This window comes from Neomonachus schauinslandi, chromosome 5, assembly GCF_002201575.2.
Source record: "Neomonachus schauinslandi chromosome 5, ASM220157v2, whole genome shotgun sequence".
Lineage (NCBI taxonomy): Eukaryota > Metazoa > Chordata > Mammalia > Carnivora > Phocidae > Neomonachus > Neomonachus schauinslandi.
In genome coordinates, this window is record NC_058407.1 from 168,285,161 (window position 1) to 168,305,869 (window position 20,709).

The window sequence follows — 20,709 nt, forward strand, 5'->3', positions numbered from 1 at the left end:
GCCCGATGCAGGGCTCGATCCCAGGACCCTGGGACCATGACCTGAGCCGAAGGCAGACGCTTAACGACTGAGCCACCCAGGCACCCGAAGGCATATATTTTCTAAAGCGAGATCACAGTGGCAAAAGCATGTTTGCTATGAGCCCTGTGGGAGACACGAGAGGACCCCAGGGGGGAGGGAGCCCCTCTCCCAGCAGCCTGGTCACCCTTGGAGCAATGCGGAGGGAGGAGAGACGGGGAGCAGGTGTGGGAGCCCAGCTGCCACCACCAGCTTTCTTTCTCAAGGTCACATTCCATCATAACTTCCAACTCGCACACGGAGTCCAGTGCGGAAGAATCACATCCATGATACTTCCCATCACAGGGAAGAGAACAAGGCTAACTGGAAATCTCTACACGGCTCGAAGCAGGATGAACAAATCCCACAGGGCAGTTTTGGTTGGTTACGAAGGCAATGCAGCGTAGACGTGGGTAACAACACACAGTTGCTTCTTATATAAACCGGTGGAAATATTCCTTAGCTACCTGCCCCCTGCCTTGACTAAATGTCTAGGAGAAGAAAACTGGAGAGAAGTCCAGAGAAGATAGTGCCATGAAGAATGAGAGGGGAAATAAAGATGTGGGGCCACGGAGAAGAGATCTGTGGCAGAGGACAGCGTGAGAAATATTGTAAAGACCGTGAAAACAGTAACTAGCATCTCTATCTCCCTTTACCGTTGGCCGCACACATCTGACGTGCTGGCTGTCACTGTGTATCTGAAGAGCTGCTGTGGGGAAGCAGGATTAGCGATCCACTCTCTCCCCAGAGTGCAAAACCAGAACCAAGAGGTAGAAGCTACGAGGCAGATAACAGCTTCCCAGTGGGAAAGCCTCTGCCAACAGCATAGGGCTTCAGAGGTGGACCGTGAGGGCCGCCTGAATTGCTTACTGGTTTGTTCATTCTTTCACTCAGTCAACAGAATCATTTAAGGGGTGGCTAAAATGTGGCAGGCGGTGGGTGTGCTATCCTATCCTCTGGGGCCAGAACCGACCCCCGTCCCCTCCAAGCCTCACAGGAAAATCACAGTGGGGCTGTGGAGGAGGATGAATGTCTACCTGAGTTTTTTTTCTTTTTCTTTTCTTACCTGAGGCTTCTGAAACACGGTTTTTGTGAACAGACAATATATGTATATCGTAAAAAATGGGAGGTATAAAAACATATACAGTGTTCAGCAAGATTGCATAATACAAGATCAATACACAAAAATCAATTGTCTTTCTATACACTAGACATAAACCATTTGAAAGTGAGAGTTTAAAACGTTCATGGATCGGGAGACTTAATATTGTTAAGATGGCAAAAGTCCCAAATCGATCTACAGATTCGGCGCGATGCCTGTCAACATCTCAGCTGGCTTCGCTGCGGAAACTGGCAAGTTGATCCTTAAGATTTGTACTGAAATGCAAGGGATCCAAAACAGCCAAACAATCTTGAAAAAGAAAAACAAAGGTGCGGGACTCACACTTACTAATTTCAAAACTTACCGCAAAGCTACATTGATCAAGCATGTGTGGCATGCTTCTGCCCCTCCCGCTTGTGATGGATCTCTCTCTCTCAAAATAAAAGAATGAATGAATGCAAATGGGAGAATGTTACAGATACAGCTCTGCACCTCGTGTTTTGCACACTTGGGTTGTTTTGAGGAGGAGGATGAGCTTCCTTCGCGGTGGGAGGGCGGGGGCTGCGTGGGGAAGAGGAGCCTGGGCAAAGATGGAGTGTGTGCTGCCTATCCAGGAGGTGCGGGGGCCTACTGGGCCTAGAGCTCAAGCGGCTTGGAGGGAGAGATGGGGTGGGGGCGGGGGGAGGAAGGGGCTAGGCCAGGGGCCCAGCTTTATGCTGAGAAGTTGGGGATGTCAATCAGGACGTGACCTGAAGTCAAGGGATCACACTGGATGGGAAGGCAACTGGGGGTAGGGTGGCGGGGAGAAAAAGGTGGAAAGAAGCTGTGTTGGGAAGGTGGGAGCCAAAGCAAGTGAGGTGAAGGAAGCAGAATTCCCAGGGTCTACTGGCAGATGCGGGTCCCCTCAGAGTTCCGGCCAGGGGGACTGGGGGCTGGCCATCTCCCCTGAGATGGGAGACACAGACAGGTGTGTGTTTGGGTGTTTGTGTGGAGGTAATAAGTCTTTGAGAAGTCACAGGGGAGCTCCCAGGAGGCGCGATGTTGAGAGAGGCCCAGGCCAAAGGCCAAGATTTGGGGCCATCAGCCCCTAAATGGCCAGACGAGGTAAACTAGGGATGGGATGGGTGTGCAGTGAGGGCCCCAGAAGGCTGTGGCTGAATTCTGGGGGTGCAGTGGACTTAGGAGATGGAAGGATCTGGAGAATGCTATGATCAAGAACTAGATCTCACATCTGTGGGGCGTTTTCTCCATAATACAGATGAGACACAGAAAAGCTGGAAGGACCCATTCAAGGCCACGCTGGTAAAAGATGACATCAGGAGTGAAATCCAGATGTGTCTGATTCCGAACTCTGTGGTTTGTCCATTTGGTTTTCTCTGCAGCTCTAGGCCTCCCCCCTGGGAAGGAGCTGCCGCAGGCCTGGGTAGGAGGGGACAGAGGACAGAAGCCAGGAGACAGTGTGAAGGAGGAAGGAGCGGCACAGGTGCCCAGCGTGAACACCGTGAGTCCTCCCAGCCAGGCCTCCGGGCCCCACGTGCCCGCAGCAGGACGCTACTGTACTCCTACGTCAGTGGCACGTGTCCACTACTTTTCAAGAAAACACCCACTCCGAGGTCGGCCCCGGGAGGATGCCAGGCCCTGGGTCTCCGGGTCAGACTTGCCCTCCCAAGTTCCTGGACTCCAGGCCTGAGGATGGAAGGGGCTCGAGTCTGGAGGTGGAGGAGCTCCCTGGGGAGCATGGCTCTGTCCCAGGTAGGTGCCAGGTCCTTCCCCCGATAGCCCCAGGGAAGAATCCTTTCCCTTGTGCGTGCTGACTGTAAGCAGCCAGGTGTCCCTCTTGTTATGCTGGAGGGCAAAGCGTAAGTCTCACCGGTCTCCCCATCTTCTCCTACTTCGGAAGCAATTTCAAAACACTTTGCAAGCTTTCTAGAATAAGCACCGGCTTTAGAGTCGGACGGTGGCATTCAAGTCTCAGCTCTAAGACTGGCAAGCTGTGTGGCTTCGAGCAAGTTCTTGACTTCTCTAGGCCCACTTCCTCCTCTCTACAGAAATTATCATAAAACCTCTCAGGGCTGCGCTGTTGTGCAGACGAAATCAGATAATGTATGTGAAGCTTCCAGCACATCCCTGGAGCTGAGGAGATGTTCTCCTTCCTCTTCTACCTCTCTCCAAGGGCAGCACTCAGAGCCGGCATGTTTTAGCAGAACCTGCTCTCCGGGTTAGTCTCCTTTCCCACTAGTGGGCTCAGCTAGCGCGAGCTCCCAGGTGGGCCCCACCTGACTCTTACCCCATTCTTCTGCCACTTGGTCCTCACCATGACAGGAGACGGGGCCCGGCAACAGCCCCAAGCAGTGGCAGAACGAGAAGGTCCCCGGTGAGGAGGAGAGCTGGGGGGGGGGGGGTCACTGGCCCACCCGCCAGGTTCCTTCTTCATGGCTGGCAACTTGGAAGGTTCTGGAAGTTGTAGTTGGATGAAACGTTGGTCATGCTCCCTTCCGTGGCAGGGAGTGGAATGAGTGCAAACACCTGGGTTCTAACCCGCAAGCCTATTCAGGCCACTTGTGACCTTGAGGCTCGTCTGTGCAGGTGGCTACCAAGCGTGTGGCTAAAAGTCACGACAGGGTGGGTTCCTGCAGTCTGGGATCTGTGGCACCTGCTGGGTGGCATTTGGCTGGGTGTAACAAGGCTCCAGGGAGCCACAGATCCCAGGATAGGTGGGACCAAGAGACAGCGAGAGGGCAGGAGTCAAGAGCGTGGAGCTGGGGGCAGGGGCAGGGAGAGCACAGACCTCACCTCCGGGCACCCACCCTGCTCCTCAAGTTCACGGCCACCCCTCCATCCTGTCACTGTGGCTGGTGATAACGTTGCTAGCAGAGGGCGGTGGGTAAGGCTGTGGGAGATCATGGCAATGGGAACTTAGAGACGTAAAACGCTGTGCAAATAATTGCCAGCAAAGAGAGCAGGGGTGCAGTCTGAAATAGACCAGGGGAGGGTTGGAACGTGGGATACTCCACATGCGGGCAATGAACTCGGCTGGGCTCTCGGCTGTGATCAAACTGTGTCACCGAGCTCCCTCCCAGGGGCACACGCACACGTTCATGGGCCTCCTTCTGCCCATCTGCTCCATGGTGTCAGTTTCACGTAAGGAGTTACTGCATTAAATTGATGGAACATGAGTAAAACCTAATTAACGTCCAGATTGAGTCTTTCCAAGGGAAGAGAGAGCTGCAGAAAATAAAATATCCTAATAATTTAAATTCCACAGTACTCAAATAAATACTATGTGACTATTACAACCTGGGACTGATTCTAGTCCGGGGGAGAAAAAAAAAAACCAAACCAACAAACTATGAGACAAATACTACTTCTTGTCTTCATTCAAATCTATTTCCCCCAATCCTTCACATTCGTCACATGAGGGAAAAGAGGCACTGAGAGGTCAACAGACTTGGTGAAAGCCAAGGTCACTGGTAAGTCAGGCTTCAAACTGAGGCCTTATAACTCTGGGCCCTTATCTTCTTATCACAACTGCCTCCTGGTCTCACATGATTCCCTGCAAAGTTCTGGGAGTGTAAGCAGATAGAACAGGGCCTTTTTTATGGACAGAGAATGCTTTTGATTTATATACTGGGGGTGTTAACTCTCCATCTTGCCATCCATCCATCCATTTGCTCATCCATCCAAAACCCACCCACCCACCCACCCATCCATCCATCCATCCACCCATCCACCCATCCACCCACCCAAAGTTTACTGAGGGCCTGCTGTGTGCCCAGCACTGTGCCACATGAGGACACAGACCCCGCTCAACTATTAAGCGCCATGAAAGCAGCATGTGAGTTAGTTACCTACAACTACAGACCACAGTCTAGTTCAGGTCCAGCCCGGCACATAGTAGGTGTTCAGTAAATAACAACTGAATGAAAGAATGAATGAGAAAACCCCGTCCTCCAGAAGCTTATGGTCTGGAAGGGGAGACAGCCTTATAGAGTGTGACCTGAGTCAGTGTGACCAGGGTCATCTCCTGGCCTGAACAGTGTGGGGGAGCAGCTAAGCAGGTGGCCTCTGCCAAGGTGACCCCCACTCGGCTGGGGACAAGACCACTCTGGTGGCTCCAGGAGCAGGGGTGCCCGGACACGGAGCCTGCTTCCCGAGCGGGCGAGGAGCCAAAGTGCAGGGGGCAAGACCTGGGGCTCCTCTCGGGCACCTGCACAGGTCCCTTCAGCATGCGGGACCTCGAATTCCTTTCCTGTGACCCTCCGGTCTCTAGAGGCTCCGGTGCTGAGGCAACTCTGCCAACACAGCTTTGGACTCCCTTCTTCTAGAACCCTCTGACTGCCCCTTCTCCATTCCAACTCAGTTCATTTCAGTTCACCCAACACTTCCCGGGGACCCGCCGTGTGCCAGAAAACCGTCCGAGCCCTCCTTCGGGAGCAGGGTCTGCTGGCGAACCCTGCAGGAGCCCCCGAATTCGGGGGGCCTGTCTCAGGGCCTCTGGCAGAGGGAAATGAAAGCGGGGGAGGGCCCACCGCATGCGGGTCCGTGCTAAGAACATCCAAGGCCTCCGCCGCCGGTTACCAAGAGGATGTTAAAAATAATTATCCACTGAAAATATTAGATTTGCTCTGGATTGTTCATTACATACAATGGCTTAATAGGACTTTTATTGAATAGCTGCAGAGCTCTGGGCCGAAATCAATTTGCCATACACTTGGAATTTTGATGTATGCTGTTGACTTCCACAACACGGAGCAATTTGTAATAGCTTTGGCTCGCTGTTGTTTCCAAAGCTCCTGCTACATCACAAGCATTTATTTCTGACCACAAAATTACATTTATTCAACAGAAAGCAGCTCCGGGTCTTTAAGAGGTTAACTTCTGGAGGGCTTGGCGGCCGGCCAGCCCCCGGCGGAGGCGCGGCGCGGGTGCGGTGGCCCACGGGGTGGCGGCCGCGCCGGGCGGGCGGCCGTGATTAATGGGCCGCTGAGTGCGCCCCTTTCCACATGCACACGGCCCGCTCCCCTGCTTCCATAGATCAGGGGCTTAGCCTCCACATATCTGACTGAAATTGAATTTGGCTTCTCTCTCAACCGTTCATTTCCTATGTGAGGCAAGGTTATATCCTTTTCTGCATGAGCAGAACCAAACCAGCTGCAGCTTCAGAGAGAATGTGTTTTCAATTAGGAAGCTGGCCTGAAACACTGAACCACAGTCCTGCCGCTCCCCTAATTGAGCCGTCATGGAGGGAGCCTCCAGGAAGACATCGTACAGCGCCAGGCCTTCGGACGGCACTGCAAGGTAATTAAAACACTGTCACGGTCACCACCACGGCCACCACTGTCCCCTCACCCTCAGGTACCACACACGTGAAAAGGCCTGAGAGTCTGCAGGTGGCTGTGTGGGCTGAGAAACAAGTGCCACCTTCCCCCCACCCCCCCCAGGATAGGGGTCAGGACAGCAGGTGAGGTTGGGGTCCTCGTGAAGGCCGGTCTGCTCCATACTCACCTGTCAGGGACACTGGGTCCCAACTCACAGATGGCCCTGGCGCCCCTGCGAGGAGAAGCAGACTTAGCTGTACTTGTGGGTCCCCAGGAACCTAGCAGGAGCCTCGCACACAGCACCTGCTGAGTACTTATTGACGGGGAAGGACGTGAGAGGGTGACACATTCGGCGAAGGAGGTCTTGCTGAGCCAGCGCGGCAGGGCAAGGGAGAGGGTATGAAGTCGAAGAGAAGATGCGGGCCTCAAAGGAAAAAGGGAGAAACTCGGGCTGAGATGGGTCTTCAAGGATGGAAATGATTCTTACAGGTGAGGAAGAGCAGAAGGTTCTAAAAACGGAGGCCAAGACTTTAGGAGAGGGTCAGAGGCAGGAAACCACAAGGCGTGTTCGGGGACAGTAAACGGACCAGTCTGGCCAGAGCAGAAGCCAAGGATTGAAAGCCTGGAAATACTTTGAAAGCTCCATCACGGAGGGCCCTACCTGCCCATGTCAGGTGCTTGCCCGGCCAGAGCCACAGAACTTGGCCTTGAGAGGAAGTGCCCATGCAGGGAACCCAGCCCGCATGAGCATCGGGTGTGGACTTCGTCAAATTCCAGCTGCTTAGGCCCAGCCCTGGGCAGCTGAATTGGAACCTCACGGGGAGAAGCCGGGGAGCAGAATTTCTGGGAACACGTGGGTGATTCTCAGGCAGCCCGGTGGTCCCTCCGAGGACCAGCTTGAGGAACCAGCAGTCTGGCCTAACCCTCTCTGACACCAGTCTGCCTATGACAGTGCGGCACTGGCTGAGTGTAGGCATGACGGGGCCTTGAAGAAGAATGGGTACGAGCAGACCACACTCCTGACACGGTGGTCCTCTGCCCGTTTGAATACTCCCAGTGACAGGAGGCTCACTCCCTTAGATGAGCGCTCACTCCATTTCTGAGTGGCTCTAACTGCTGACAAAGGTCCTCTCCTGTTCTGCTGATGACGGTCAACCCAAGGATCAGTCCACTGAGTCATACTGTTCTTCAGAGCTACGGGGCTCCTTGCCGACTCTCTCACTCACCCATGCATTTTACAGAAGAGCAAAGTCAGGGGGAAAGAGGCTTGGGAGCTGCCCGAGGTCACAGGAGAGTGAGCGGCAGGGCCTGGGCTGGCTCCCAGGTCCTTCCAACTCCCTGTGACATGTTCTCTGGAGTAAAGTACTTGGACGTTCTGGCTTTATTTAGACGTGGCCTTTAGATCTGAGCACTGAAGTACGTACAGCGCAACCAACCCTGGCTACACGACATCCTCTAAACTCTCCGCAACTTTTAACGAATTCACAGACTATTTACCCACCGTGAATCTGTTTCATCTCTTTGTTGATTAAAATCTGTCAAACGGCCCTACCTGTGTGCACAGGGCCTGCCTTCCTCCCTCATTCCCTCAGCCTTTCTTCTGGCGCCCGGTCACCTGGACCACTGTCCCCGCTCAGCCTGCCCCACCGGACGCTCCGTCAGCAGCCTGGAGCCTGTCTGACTCCTCTCATCTCTCCGGTCTCAGTGCACACGCCACCTCCCGGGAGAGGCCTCCCAGACCACAACAGTCTCAGAAGCAGCCACCCTGCTCCACCTGCTTTCCCGTCTGAATTCCTTCACAGTGCGTGTCCCCGTCTGACATGACTCCATCTTTACTACGTTTCCCTTCATCAGGACATAGCCTTCAAGGCAGCAGGGGCTTGGCTGACTGTATCCAGGGTTATATCCTTAGCTGCTATTTGGCCCAGGGCTGTACGTAGTCAGAGGGTTTCACTGAATGAAGAACGAAACAGACAGCAGAGAGCAAAACCCAGCACCAGAGGTGATGCGGGGTTTCACGTGGCCTGCCCGCAGCTCAGTCTTGCTGGTGCGTGGACCTTCAGTACAGAGACAAGTTTCAAGGGATCTGGTCCCTCGTGTGGGCCAGGCGGCAGGTGACACAGGCAGGAAGCCATCTGCAGCTCGCCGGGGGGCGCAGATCAGGCTGTAGCAAAGTGTGTCTGCACGTGGTTATGGACATTTACATCCACGGGGGACAAGGCGTGGAGGGCAGCGTCCACACAGGAAGGGCTGGTCAGAAGAGGAGCGGAGTCTAAGGAACATTTGCAAAAGCACTTTGCATAAGACGACCACCCCCTGTCCTTATCAAAGACCGGGGAGGGTGACTACGATGATGGAGGGCAGAAGGTGCCACTTCCCCGTTCCCTGAGCAGTATCAGAGGCGCCAATATGGGCCCCAGTCCTGCCATGGTCACCCATGTGCCTCTGGGTAGGTCCTTTCCCTCTCAGGGCGAAAGGACCTCCTCCTTGTCTGTAAAATAAAGATACTGCTCCCCCGCCCCATCCAATGGACACCTACTGCATGCGCACTAGGGCCAGGGGGGTGGGTACACAGAGGCCACAGAGACGTAGAAAGTCTAGAGAGCGCATGGACACAAACAAACCCACAAAGACAAGGAGAAAAGCACTCTGGCCGAAAGGAGAAGGTCCTACAAGAGAAATAGGAAGAGGGCCTCACAGCTGAAGCGAGCACCAAGAAGGGAGTAGGAGGGGGCTGGGCAGGGGGTGGGCCACAGCCAGGCTGGGGACCCTGAAGGTGGGGGTCAGTAAGCAGGAAGGGACGTGCTCGTGCTGCTGGCTGACCCGCAGAGCGAAGGTGCGGGTGGACTGGGTGGGAGCTGGAACAGAGACACATGGCAGCTTTGGACAGGCTGTGGGTGGTAGGGATGGGAAGATGCGGGCAGATGAGGGCACTGGAGGAAAGAAGGAGGAGAGTGGGGCGGACGGGAGGGAGAAGGTGTCCTAGATTTCCAGCTGAGGCTGCCAAGCGGATTGCAGGGCCATTCCTGAGGAGGGAAAGGAGGCAGCAGGAGGCCCCAGCAGGGATGGGAGCTGGAGTGGGACAGCTGTGGGCTCAGAGTCCTTTCCTGTGGATCACCTAAGTGGTAAGATGCAAGAGGCGGTCTCCTATGGGCCTGGAACGTAAAGGAGATGGAGTTAGAGACAGACACCTGAGTTTAGAGCAGATGGGTCCCGGGAGATTATACCGCACAGAATGCCATCATTCAGAGGTCTGGATGCCAAGGAGCTGCCCAAGAAGACTGAAAATCAATAGCCAGAGAAGTGGACGGAAAACCTGGAGGACATACTATCGTGGGATGCCAAAAGAAGGGACCAACATCGAGAGGAGCTGTCGGGCAGGCTGAACGTCCCTGATTTGAGAGAGCTGAGGACTACAAGGGTCAAGGGAGAGGGGACAGATGCCACACTGGGGTGGGTCGAAGAGTAAAGGGCACACATGGGAGTGGAGACAGCTCTCTGGAGGAGCCTGGCCCAGAGGGTTTGGGCGATAAGGCAGGCGCTCGCCCGCTCACTCTGTCTCAAGATGGAACCTACTAGTGCTTACAGAATGCAGATGAGCAGACACTGAAGACCCAGGACGGGGGTCCCTGCCAGGCGGTGGCACCTCAAAAGGCAAGAGAAGGGGCGCCTGGGTGGCTCAGTCATTGGGCGTCTGCCTTCAGCTCAGGTCATGATCCCAGGGTCCTGGGATTGAGCCCCGCATCGGGCTCCCTGCTCTGCAGGAAGCCTGCTTCTCCCTCTCCCGCTCCCCCTGCTTGTGTTCCTTCTCTCGCTGTCTCTCTCTGTCAAATAAGTAAAAAATCTTAAAAAAGGCAAGAGAAGATGGGGCAGTGACTTCCCAATGTGGTAAGGATGGGGCGAGCTTATGTTCGGAAACACCCAGCACAGCACTTGGACTTGCTTCGCTTCCCACAAATGCCATTTTGGACACTCCCACAAATGTGCCTTACCCCTCGGCCTTCCCAAGTGCACGGCCTCACTGGAAGCGTCCACTTGCCTGGAGGTTAAAATCTACCATACGTGAAATACAAAGAGAGGGGAAAATATTGAGCTGCTCACACGCAAAAATACAATCCTATAGCCACTGCCTCATAAGCACGAGTCTTTCTTTCTTGAAAAAAGTCGTTCATGCTTACAAAAGAATACATGAAGTATAAAAAAAGCCAAAAACGAGCACCTGTGAGTAGGAACACTGCCGTGACCTTTGAAACCTCCTTTGGGCCTAGCTATGCTAACCTGTATTCTGAATTTCCTACTTAACCTTTTCTTTATGGTTTTATTACATAATAAAATATGCCCATACCCCTGAATGATGTCAGCTCAGTATGCCCATTTTCACGTGTCATTCACTTCCCATGCTAGAACGCTCTTTGCCTGTTCTTTCTACTGCTGATGGAAAATGGGTTGTTTCCGCTTGTTGACGAATTTCAAACACTCCTGCTCTGGCTTCCTGGGGCCCATTCAGCTTATTTAGAATTTCTACTCAGGAGTGGAAGTGTGGGGTCAAGGTGTATGTGCTTCGGGAGCTCTAGTATCTGATGCCAGAATGGTTTTCACAACAGTTACACAATTTACACTCCTATCTTGGGTACTGGATTCTGGCCAACCTGGAAGATACAAGAAAGTGGTGTTTAACTTATTTTAATTTGCATTTTCCTGATTATGAGGTTGGGCATCTTGTCGTGTATTTATTGACCATTCTGATTTTCTCTGAGGATGCTGTTTGTGGCTTTTGACCATTTTCCTATTGGGATATTTGTCTTTTTCTTATGAATAAGAAAAAGTAAAAGTAAGAAGTATCCTATTGGGATATTTGTCTATTTCTTATAAATAAGAAAAAGTACAAGTTTTTAATACTTTCTTAATACTAATCCTTTGTTAACTGTGTGTGTGGCAACTGTCTCCTCCTGATCTGTCACATGCGGCCAGGATTCCCCCTGCCCCCCACAAGATCTGATTACAGTCTGGCCCTAGGGAGCACCATTCACATCACAGACATTTGGTCTTTACTGTGAAAAAGATTCAGATAAGTCTGGATTATCCAACAGATAAACGGTCTTGAGACCTAAGGTGGAGCCTTTTCCTAATTTACACAAAGGTAAAACTGAGCCAGCAGTGCCCTAGGCTTATTCTGCCACCTTCTGCAGATTGTCTTTCCCTAATTAATAAATAGATAAGTAAATAAAGCTTTTACTTAAAACTTCTGGTTAAAATGTAACAATTTCTTCTTTTATGGTTTCCAAGAAATCCTACCCAACACAAAGTCATCATATTCTATATTTTCTTCTATAAGGTTTAAAGTTTTGCCTTAAGTCTTCACCTGTAATTTGTGTTTGCATATGGTGTGAGGTATGGATCCAATCTCAGTCAATTCCATAAGGATAACCAATTGTCAGGGGACCATTCACTGAAAAATCCGTCCTCTGCTCACCGATCTATAGTCCCGTCTTTGCAACACTCGTGGCTTCTACATATGCACGTGTCAGTTCCTGGTTTCTTTATTCTGTCCCACCATTGTGTTTATCTATCCCTGTGCCAATCACTGTAGCTTTCGTTCTCTGGCAGGGCAAACCCTCCACCTTGTTCTTATTTAATGCTACCTTCACCATTACTGACCACTTGCTCTCACTTATCACTTCTGGAATCAGTTTTTCAAGTTTTGTGAAAAATTCTGTTGGAATTTGGATTGGAATTCCAAAGACTCCCTCTAATCAATTTGGGGGAAACTGATTATCGTTAATAATAGTGGGAATTTCTATCCCTGCCTACCTTCTGTCCGTCTATTTAAGTCCCCCTTACTATCCTTCAGTATAAATGATCTACTTTTCTCCAGAAAGAGTTCCTATGCATTATTATACTAATTTCTAGGTATTCTTTATTTTTTGTCACTAACTCTAGTTGTATCCTTTTCAGTTTTCTGTCAATGCAGAAGTATGCATATTGATTTTGTATCTAGCAACCTTGTTAAATACTTGAGGCTTATCTGAAAAATGATAGTTTTATTTCTTCTGTAATAATACTTGATCTCTTTCTTATCTTCCATGCTAGCTGAGACCTCCAGTACAATGTAAGTAAAAGCAGCAATAGTACACATTCTTGCCTTGCTCCTGATTTAAGGGAATATTTGTTATTATCACTGAGTATAATGATTGATGTAAATTTTTGGTAAATACTTTTCCCCAGGTTAAAGACGTTCCCCTCTATATCACATGGCTGGTAGGTTGGGTTTTTTTTTTTTTAAATCATGAATGGATGCTGAATTTTTTTTTTAATTTTTTAATTTTTATTTACTTTTTTAAGATTTTATTTATTTATTTGAGAGAGAGAGCACAAGAGGGGGGAGCGGGAGAGGGAGAAGCAGACTCCCTGCTGAGCAGGGAGCCCGATGCGGGACTCGATCCCGGGACTCCAGGATCATGACCTGAGCCGAAGGCAGTTGCTTAACCAACTGAGCCACCCAGGCGCCCGGATGCTGAATTTTTATATCAGATTCTTCTCTATTAAGATAATTTCTGCCTTTAATCTGCTAATGATATTAATGTGCATTAATAAATTTTACTAATGTTAAACCAAACAGCATTCTTGGGATATACGGAGCTTGATGGATTCCATTTACTAACACCCCTTTAGGGACTTCTGCGTATCTATTCATAAATACGAATGACTTTGAATTTTCTTTTCTTATGCTACTCTTGTCTGGCTTTGGTATCAAGGTTACATTAGCTTCGCAAAAGGAGGTAGGAAGTGTTCTTTCTTTTTCTATTTTCTAAAGGAGTCTGCAAAAGAGTAGAACTTGTCTGTTTCATGAATGATTCACAGGACTCTCCCAAAAACCGTCCCTACCTGATGGAAACATTTCCGTAATAGTTACAAGGCTACTCAGCTTTCCACTTGTTCTTTAATCAGCTTTGGTGCATTCTAGTATTCCAGAAATGTGTTCATTTTGCCTAGGTCTTAAAATTTACTGGCATGAAATTGATCGCAATATTCCCTTACTATCTTTTTAATCTCTGCTGTGGCTGCAAAGTTACCCTGTTTCCGGTATTAACCTTTTCTTTCCTGATTAGGAAGTCTCTTCAAAGAACCAATGTGGTAGTCTCTTCAAAGAACCAATTTCTGGGCTGTTTGTCTCTTGGATCTTTTTTTTTTTTTTAGTTCTTATATATTTTTATTATTATTCATATTTATTATTTCCTTCTCCCTGTTCTCTTTGAGCTTATCCTGTTGTACTTCTCTAATGTTTTAAGCTGATGCTCATAGGTTTTCAGTCTTTCACTTCCTCCCTGATAGAAGCATCTAAGTTATTTCTTAAGAGGATTTTCCTCTCTGAGAACACTTGGCTTAAGCATCCAGCTCCCCTACAGCCAAGAGGAGGAGGGCCCAAGCCAACTCCTTCCCCTCCTCAACCTTTTATACCAGGACCCTCGTCAGGGAGAGAAGCAAGGAGAGGGAGAGACTATTTCCAAGACCTAGCACTTTCCTAGAGAGTGTGTCACTTCACTGAAGGGACTTTCTGAATTATTGGACTAAAATAAGTCTTAACTTGGATTGACCATTGAGGTTAACCCCTTCTCCCCGCACTGATCGCTTGGCCGGGCCTGTGAAACAGGCAAACTTAGGTACGGTAATCAATCAGTCAATCACTCAATCACATTTCAGTGTGGGCTAAATTTGAGGACTTGGCTATAATGATCCTGAGTGACCGATGCGATTATAGTATTCCCCGCTGTTCAATCAAGGACAACAAATACAGTTATTCACTAGTTTCTTTTAAAGCTATTTCCCGAGCAGACGTTCTGACGCCCCTTTCTCCTTATTAACACAGCACAACCTGAAGAAAGGATGGAGGCAAAATGATTTACAAACCATCTCCGGAGGCAACCTCACTGTTCAGTCATTTATTCCCTAGCCATTTTTGAGAGCCTTAAAACTTTTTAGTTCCTGCCATGGTTGCCTTCACACACCTTACAGGCTAAAGGGGAAGAGAGACAAAGGGACGGGCGGCTCTCAGGCCTGATGACAAATGCGTCACAAGTCACGTGGGTGGAATGGGGGCACACAGTGGAGGGGACCCGGCCTATCATTTGGGGCTCAGGGAAGACCTTCCTTGAGGAAGTGGCGTCCACGCCGAAGGGAGCCCGGCAAAGAAGCGGTTCAGCCTGCGCCAAGGCCCGGAGGCTGGCGAGCATGCCCAACGCACCAGGGCCTGGCAGAAATTCAGAATGGCGTGTGTCCAGTGATAGGTGGTAAGGAGTGAAAGGAGTCTAGAAAGGGAGGCAGCTGCCCAGTCATGAGGGTCCCACCAGCCACAGGAAGGAAGGTGTCTGCATTTGCCCTGAGAACCACAAGAAAACACTGAAGGGCGTGAGCGGTACCCTGGCCGGGCTAACGTTTCCCACGACGGTACAACACACTACGAATACACCATCTCGCAGGACCTCTGAAGTCCTGTGTGAATTTCTCGCTGTCTGAAAACTGCATCTTGTTCTCGGTTTTGTTTTTTCTTTTCGGGACCTCAAATAGTGAAGTAATCTAAACAAACTGCAAGGCAAAGAACATGTTTTCACAACACCATACGTTGTTCCGGGGGGAAACGCAAGCACTTTGGGATAAACTCAAAGAATATATCCAATAAATACAATCGCATTCAGCAGGCACTAGCGAAGGATACAAGAGTAATCCTCTGATTAAAGAAGGCAGCATCTTAGAAAAACAAGCTGAATGGGTCCTGCCCCATCGAAGCACCGAGACACGCTGGCTTCTGACCTTCCTCATCAGAAAACCGACCGTGTCATGTGGTCCCCCCCCTGCTATGAACGCTCCTTCTTCAGAAACAAGTAGGAGCTAGCCCTTTCCACTCAAATTAGCTTACTAGAAAACAAATTATTTAACGTAAACATAGCAATTAGCAACGATTTAAATATTAGCAGTGCTATAAAAATATTTATTTTTCAAATCGCTTTAAAAAAAAAAAGGCAAATAAGAAATCTGGAATGTCTCTCGGGCATTTCAAATTTAATATATCTAGAAGCACACCCACTACCCCATTCAGAGTGTGGGGTAATCTATATTATAAGTGGGTTACATTCCTAAAAGTGAGAGGGTGTGAAGACAGAGTTTTATATTGAAGGAGAAATATACATGTAATATATTTTGTGGGGGGGGGGTGGGTGTATATAAACATATATACGGCCATCCCGAAGTACAACACATGAACTCGATTGAACCCAGTTCAGGGGCAGGGCAGTTATAAAAGACATTTTGGGAGTAACTGGGGAAGATTGATCTGGGACCAAATATTAGCTACCACGGAATGAGTGTTGCTTTTTCAGGTGCGATACTCGGGCTTATGTGGCAATAGTGGGGAACAACCTCTCGGAGACGTACGTGTGCATGTGTTTAGGAGTACAGAGCCGGGCTATCTGCAACTTACTTTCAAATGTGGTGAAATACTAGCGAGCGGCGAGTCTGGGTAAAGGGTGTACACGTGCTCGTTATACTAGTTCTTTCTCCTTTTATGCAGATTGGAAATTTTTCAATCAGAACAAAAAACAAGCAAACAACCCAAGCCAGCACACTGAGTTATTTCAGTCGCAGAAACCCTAAGCCACTGGGCCTCACAAAAGCTGCTGAACGGGTCAAAGAAGAGATCGGATCAATGCAGGCAGGTGTAAGGTGACAGTCTCACTCAGAAAACCAGCGTTTGGAGATGCATTTGTGAGGAAAGGCAATTCATGTCCGTCCAGACCTGGGATAGTGATATCCCCCGAGCCTCCCGGGGCTGAGCACCGGAGGGCTTCCTGCGACAGGAGATGGTAAACAGAAGAGCCTTCTGTGGAGTCCCTCCCCAAACCTGCAGTGGTGCCAGCATCCCTGCTCCTTCCTGCATGGCGCCCTCGCCCTCTGCTGTCACCTCACTGAAGAATGTGCCAAAGGCCGGCCCCGACCTCTGCCTCGAGCTCTGGGCCCAGGACGCCAGCGCCCTTCCCTCGTGTCCCAGAAGTCAACTGGCTCAGCCCACCACCTCCCGCCCCTCCTGAACCTGCCATCTCACTTCCCCATGTGCTCTGGGCATCGGGAAGGTGCAAGAAAATAAAATTCTCAAGATGCTCCCGATTCGGGTTCTTCTGAGGGCTTTGAAAAAGTCTTGTTCCCGCTTCCTCAGTGTCATTACCGCTGCTATCGTTCCAACGGGAGAAGCTAAGAGCCAGGAACGGCTAACTCCACAACAGTGACAAAATGTCTGGTTTTTAAAGTTCACCCAGTCTCCACAAAGGGCTGAGAAGGAGCTGAAGTGTCACCCACCTCAACGGCTCACATCTCTGAGGGCTGCCCGCCATCTTGCCAGATGGCACGGTCCTTCTCTGGAAGGACCCAGGAGAAAGCTTTTCCTTACACTGAGCCCGAACTTACTCCTTGTGGCTGCCCGTTCTTTGTTTCAAGCCTCAAGCCAGCGAAATCCTTTTCCCCAGTAGCTGTGCATGAAAGCACCAGATTGCCCCACTCCATCCTTCCCACGCAGGAGGCCTCCTGGTGGCCGTGGTCCCCAGGCTAACTGAGGGAGCCAGTGAGCCTGAGGAAGTCCGTGGGCTCCTGAAGGCTCCAGTGCGGACACGCTCAGTCCACTGTGGGAAGCACAAGCATGCGGGCTGCTTTGCCCCGGAATCTACCACATCCTCTTACGTCTCAGCTATGGCTTCACTTTCCATACGGGCTTTAACTGAGGACCCAGTGGAAACATCACACCAGGAAGCACAAAATCCACATGACACTGAGTTAGTGCAGCTGGGAAGGCTCCATCTGGGCAAGCACCTTCTGTCAATGGCATTTATTTAATGAGAATAAAAAGCAAACGCAATGAACTATGAAGGGTGGCTCAGGATATAAAATAAATATAAATGCTTACCTCCCCCTGGAAGCTCTTCAGCAGTGGCGCTACCTGCTTGCGCAAATCCTGGAGCAAGAGGGGTGGGTCAGGAAACAGCCATTGCAGAAGGAAAGAGAAGGGAAACATTCGTTAAGGCCTCCTAAAAACAGCTTTGAATTCAGTGATGATTATCATTAGATAAAGCAATCCTGGTACCTCCCCTGTCCGTTTCCTTCATTCGTACAACATAAATCATGCTGACTGGCTCTCCGTAATTTAAATGAACTTATTTGGGAAAACCACTAGATTCTCTTTCTTCCCGAGTCCCGGCTACACACACCTCATGCTGAATGTGCTATGGACTCGAGTGTTGGCTGGTGTCAGTCTGAGATAACCTGCTTAGTATAGAATAGGATCTTATATTGTACATTTGACTTGTTTGTATCTGAAAAGGATCCGGGGCCACCATCCTGCATTTTAGCTGTTTCTTTTAAGCACTGTTACTGGGGGATACGTCTGTTTTGAATCCGTGTCTGATACGGTCGGTGGAAATTTCATCCCAAGCCACCAGTACCCCTTTCATAACAATGGAACACCCCAGAGGGAAGTCTGTACGATCTCCTTGAGAATATTTTCTTTCAAATGAAGTAAGTGACTAATGCACAACATAGTGATTATAGTCAATAATACTGTATTATAAACTTCAAAGCTGCGGAGAGACGAGATCTTAACTGTGCTCAACACAAAGAAGAAATGACAATTATGTAATGTGATAAAGGTGTGAGCTAACACTACTCCAGCAGGAATAGTGCAAGTATGCAAAAGTACCAACCAACCCAGGGTACACCTCCACCTTACACAACGTTACGTGTCAACTGTATCTCAATGGGAAAAAAAAAATGAAGTAACTGAGAATATGCGTCAAAGACTTTGAAATATACTCAAACAACGCAGCTCCTCCTTCATCGAGACATGGGGCAAATGAGGTATTTACTCAACATGATCTACGTGCCATATCAAATTTAATAAGTCTGGGCCAACGCCAGGCATCTGCCTATTTTCAGGTTCCAAGGCTGATGCACACGCCAACGGATGCCAACTGATGAGTACCGGCAAACAATGGACATGGGCCGATCAACCCATAACACAGGAAGGAGGTGAAGTATTATTTCAGGATAAGAGCCCAGGTGCTATGGGGAGAGCACAGAGGAAGGATAAATTCAGATGAAGGAGGCGAGGAGCGGTTTCACAGAGGAAGTGGCATCTGGGCTGAGAAGGTGGACGGGGTCTTTGCAGGCCAGTTCTCAGTATGCCCGCCTGTGCGCACATCCCCTCTAACCCGCCGTCGAATACACAGATGCTCCTGGGCAAATGAAGAGTCTGGACGTCTGTCTACAGCTCCTGGGTCAGAACCCGGTCCATCAGGTGGAAGGCAGCGGGCAGAGCCCTGATTCCAAATTCTGGCCCGGCCCCTCACTCTCTGTGGGAGCTCGGGATGCCACTCTACCTTCAGAAGCTCAGTTTCCCCTCCCCAACGTGCTTAATAATACGAACCACTTTCACTACTATGAGTAACATCATAGTTACCATTCAGGGAAAAGCGTTCTAGAAAACTTAGAGTTACCCTAAATCCATGTGAGCGCACAGAAGACAGTCTTCTCTGGCACCAGGACTTTTCAAGCCTCACTTGAAGGTGGATGAAGAGGGAACCCCCACACCCCAGAAGGGGTGGGGGATGACCCCTCGGCCTCTCTCGGTCTGGGATGCTGTGATTGTCTAAGGAGGCCCGGCCCTGGGCCTGCTCAACGCCCCCGAGGTGAGCCATCCTCATCAGCTGTGTGTACGTACACAGGGCCACGTGTGGTACCTGCTTGCTCTTTTGCTGACTGATGGACAGCATTCTGTGCTCCTAATTTAGCCAAGCACCTAACCCAAGGGCCCTTCGTCCATCCTAAGCTCGGAAACCAGTTCGCTCCCTCACAGAGCTGAGCAGTGTTAGGAAGAACGGCTCATGGTGTTTCCTGCTCCTGGGTCCTTTGTGGTTTTCCTCTGGACCAGGGCCTTTAACCATTTTGGGTCGTGAAGCCTTCTGAGAATCTGAGGAAAGCTATTCACTCTTCCCTCCGGGCTGCAACTCTGCGAATGACTTCGCTGTCGCCTTCCTGAAGCCTACCCACACGACCCAGGTTAGGAGCCAGGTTAGGACCAGGTTAGGACCCAGGTTAGGACCCCTCGTTCCGGCCTGTGCTGTCCAGTATATAGCCACCAGCTAGTTATACTTAAACATAACTTAATTAAACTGAATTTAAAAATTCAGTTCCGGGCGCCTGGGTGGCTCAGTTTGTTAAGCGACTGCCTTCAGCTCAGGTCATGATCCCAGGGTCCTGGGATCAAGCCCCGCATTGGGCTCCCTGCTCTGCGGGAAGCCTGCTTCTCCCTCTCCCACTCCCCCTGCTTGTGTTCCCGCTCTCAAATAAATAAATAAAATCTTTAAAAAAAATAAAATAAATAAAAAATAAAATAAATAAATAAAAATTCAGTTCCTTTGGTCGTAGAAGCCACGCTTCAAGTGCTCAGCAGCCACATGAGGCTGGCGGCTACCAGGCCAGACGGCACAGATCCGGGGCTGCTCCTCACTGCAGAGCGATCCATCTATCAGACGGGGCTACGCCGTAAGCTCTCTGCCAAACACAGCTAACCCACATTGTTTTGTACTGTGACCCTGTGCAAGTACTTGATCAAGAAATGTTATCATTTCCGTTTTAATGATACGTTTTCCTATAGGTCGCATTCCTAAGGGTGATACCATTATTTCCCCAGAGAAGGCAGTACTTTTGTTTCTCTGCCCCAACCCTTTCTATGTTCTTATACCAAGTTCAATGACAAAAAAAGCTGTCAGAGTCTTTATCAGCCTCTTCCTAAATAAATAAGGCCATCTGTGATAGACAGCCCTCAAAGATGCCCATGTCCTGATCCCTGGGGCCTGGGGCTCTATTAGGTTAGGGACTCAGCAGCTGTGAGTAACTTAGGGACCCTGAGCTGGGGGGAGACGAGCCTGGTTGGCCCAAGGGGGCCGGAGGCAGGAAGGAGGGTAAGAATACTCCTTTAGCCCGAGTTCTTCTCCGGGGAACAGAGGAAACAATGTACACCAAAAGCCGTAAGTGGGGAACCAGGGATGAAAAGGGTGAAGAATGAGGGGGATCACTGTCAGATCCCAGCCAAGATCAGTGGTAAAAGCCCATGTTGTAACCACAAGAAATGAGCCACGCTCCTTTGTCAGAAACCTGGGACCACAGGTTATGACGTGGGAAGTCTAACGTGAA

General features: G+C 50.0%; 1 protein-coding gene across 1 annotated transcript in view; it reads right to left on the reverse strand.

Annotated features, from left to right (window-relative positions):
• Positions 1-20,709, reverse strand: part of CUX1 (cut like homeobox 1) — a 252,534-nt gene that overhangs the window by 145,196 nt on the left and 86,629 nt on the right. Inside the window, exon 3 of the mRNA XM_044915279.1 lies at positions 17,426-17,473. Within this exon, the coding sequence (XP_044771214.1) occupies positions 17,426-17,473 (48 nt within the window). The remainder of the gene's footprint in view (positions 1-17,425; positions 17,474-20,709) is intronic.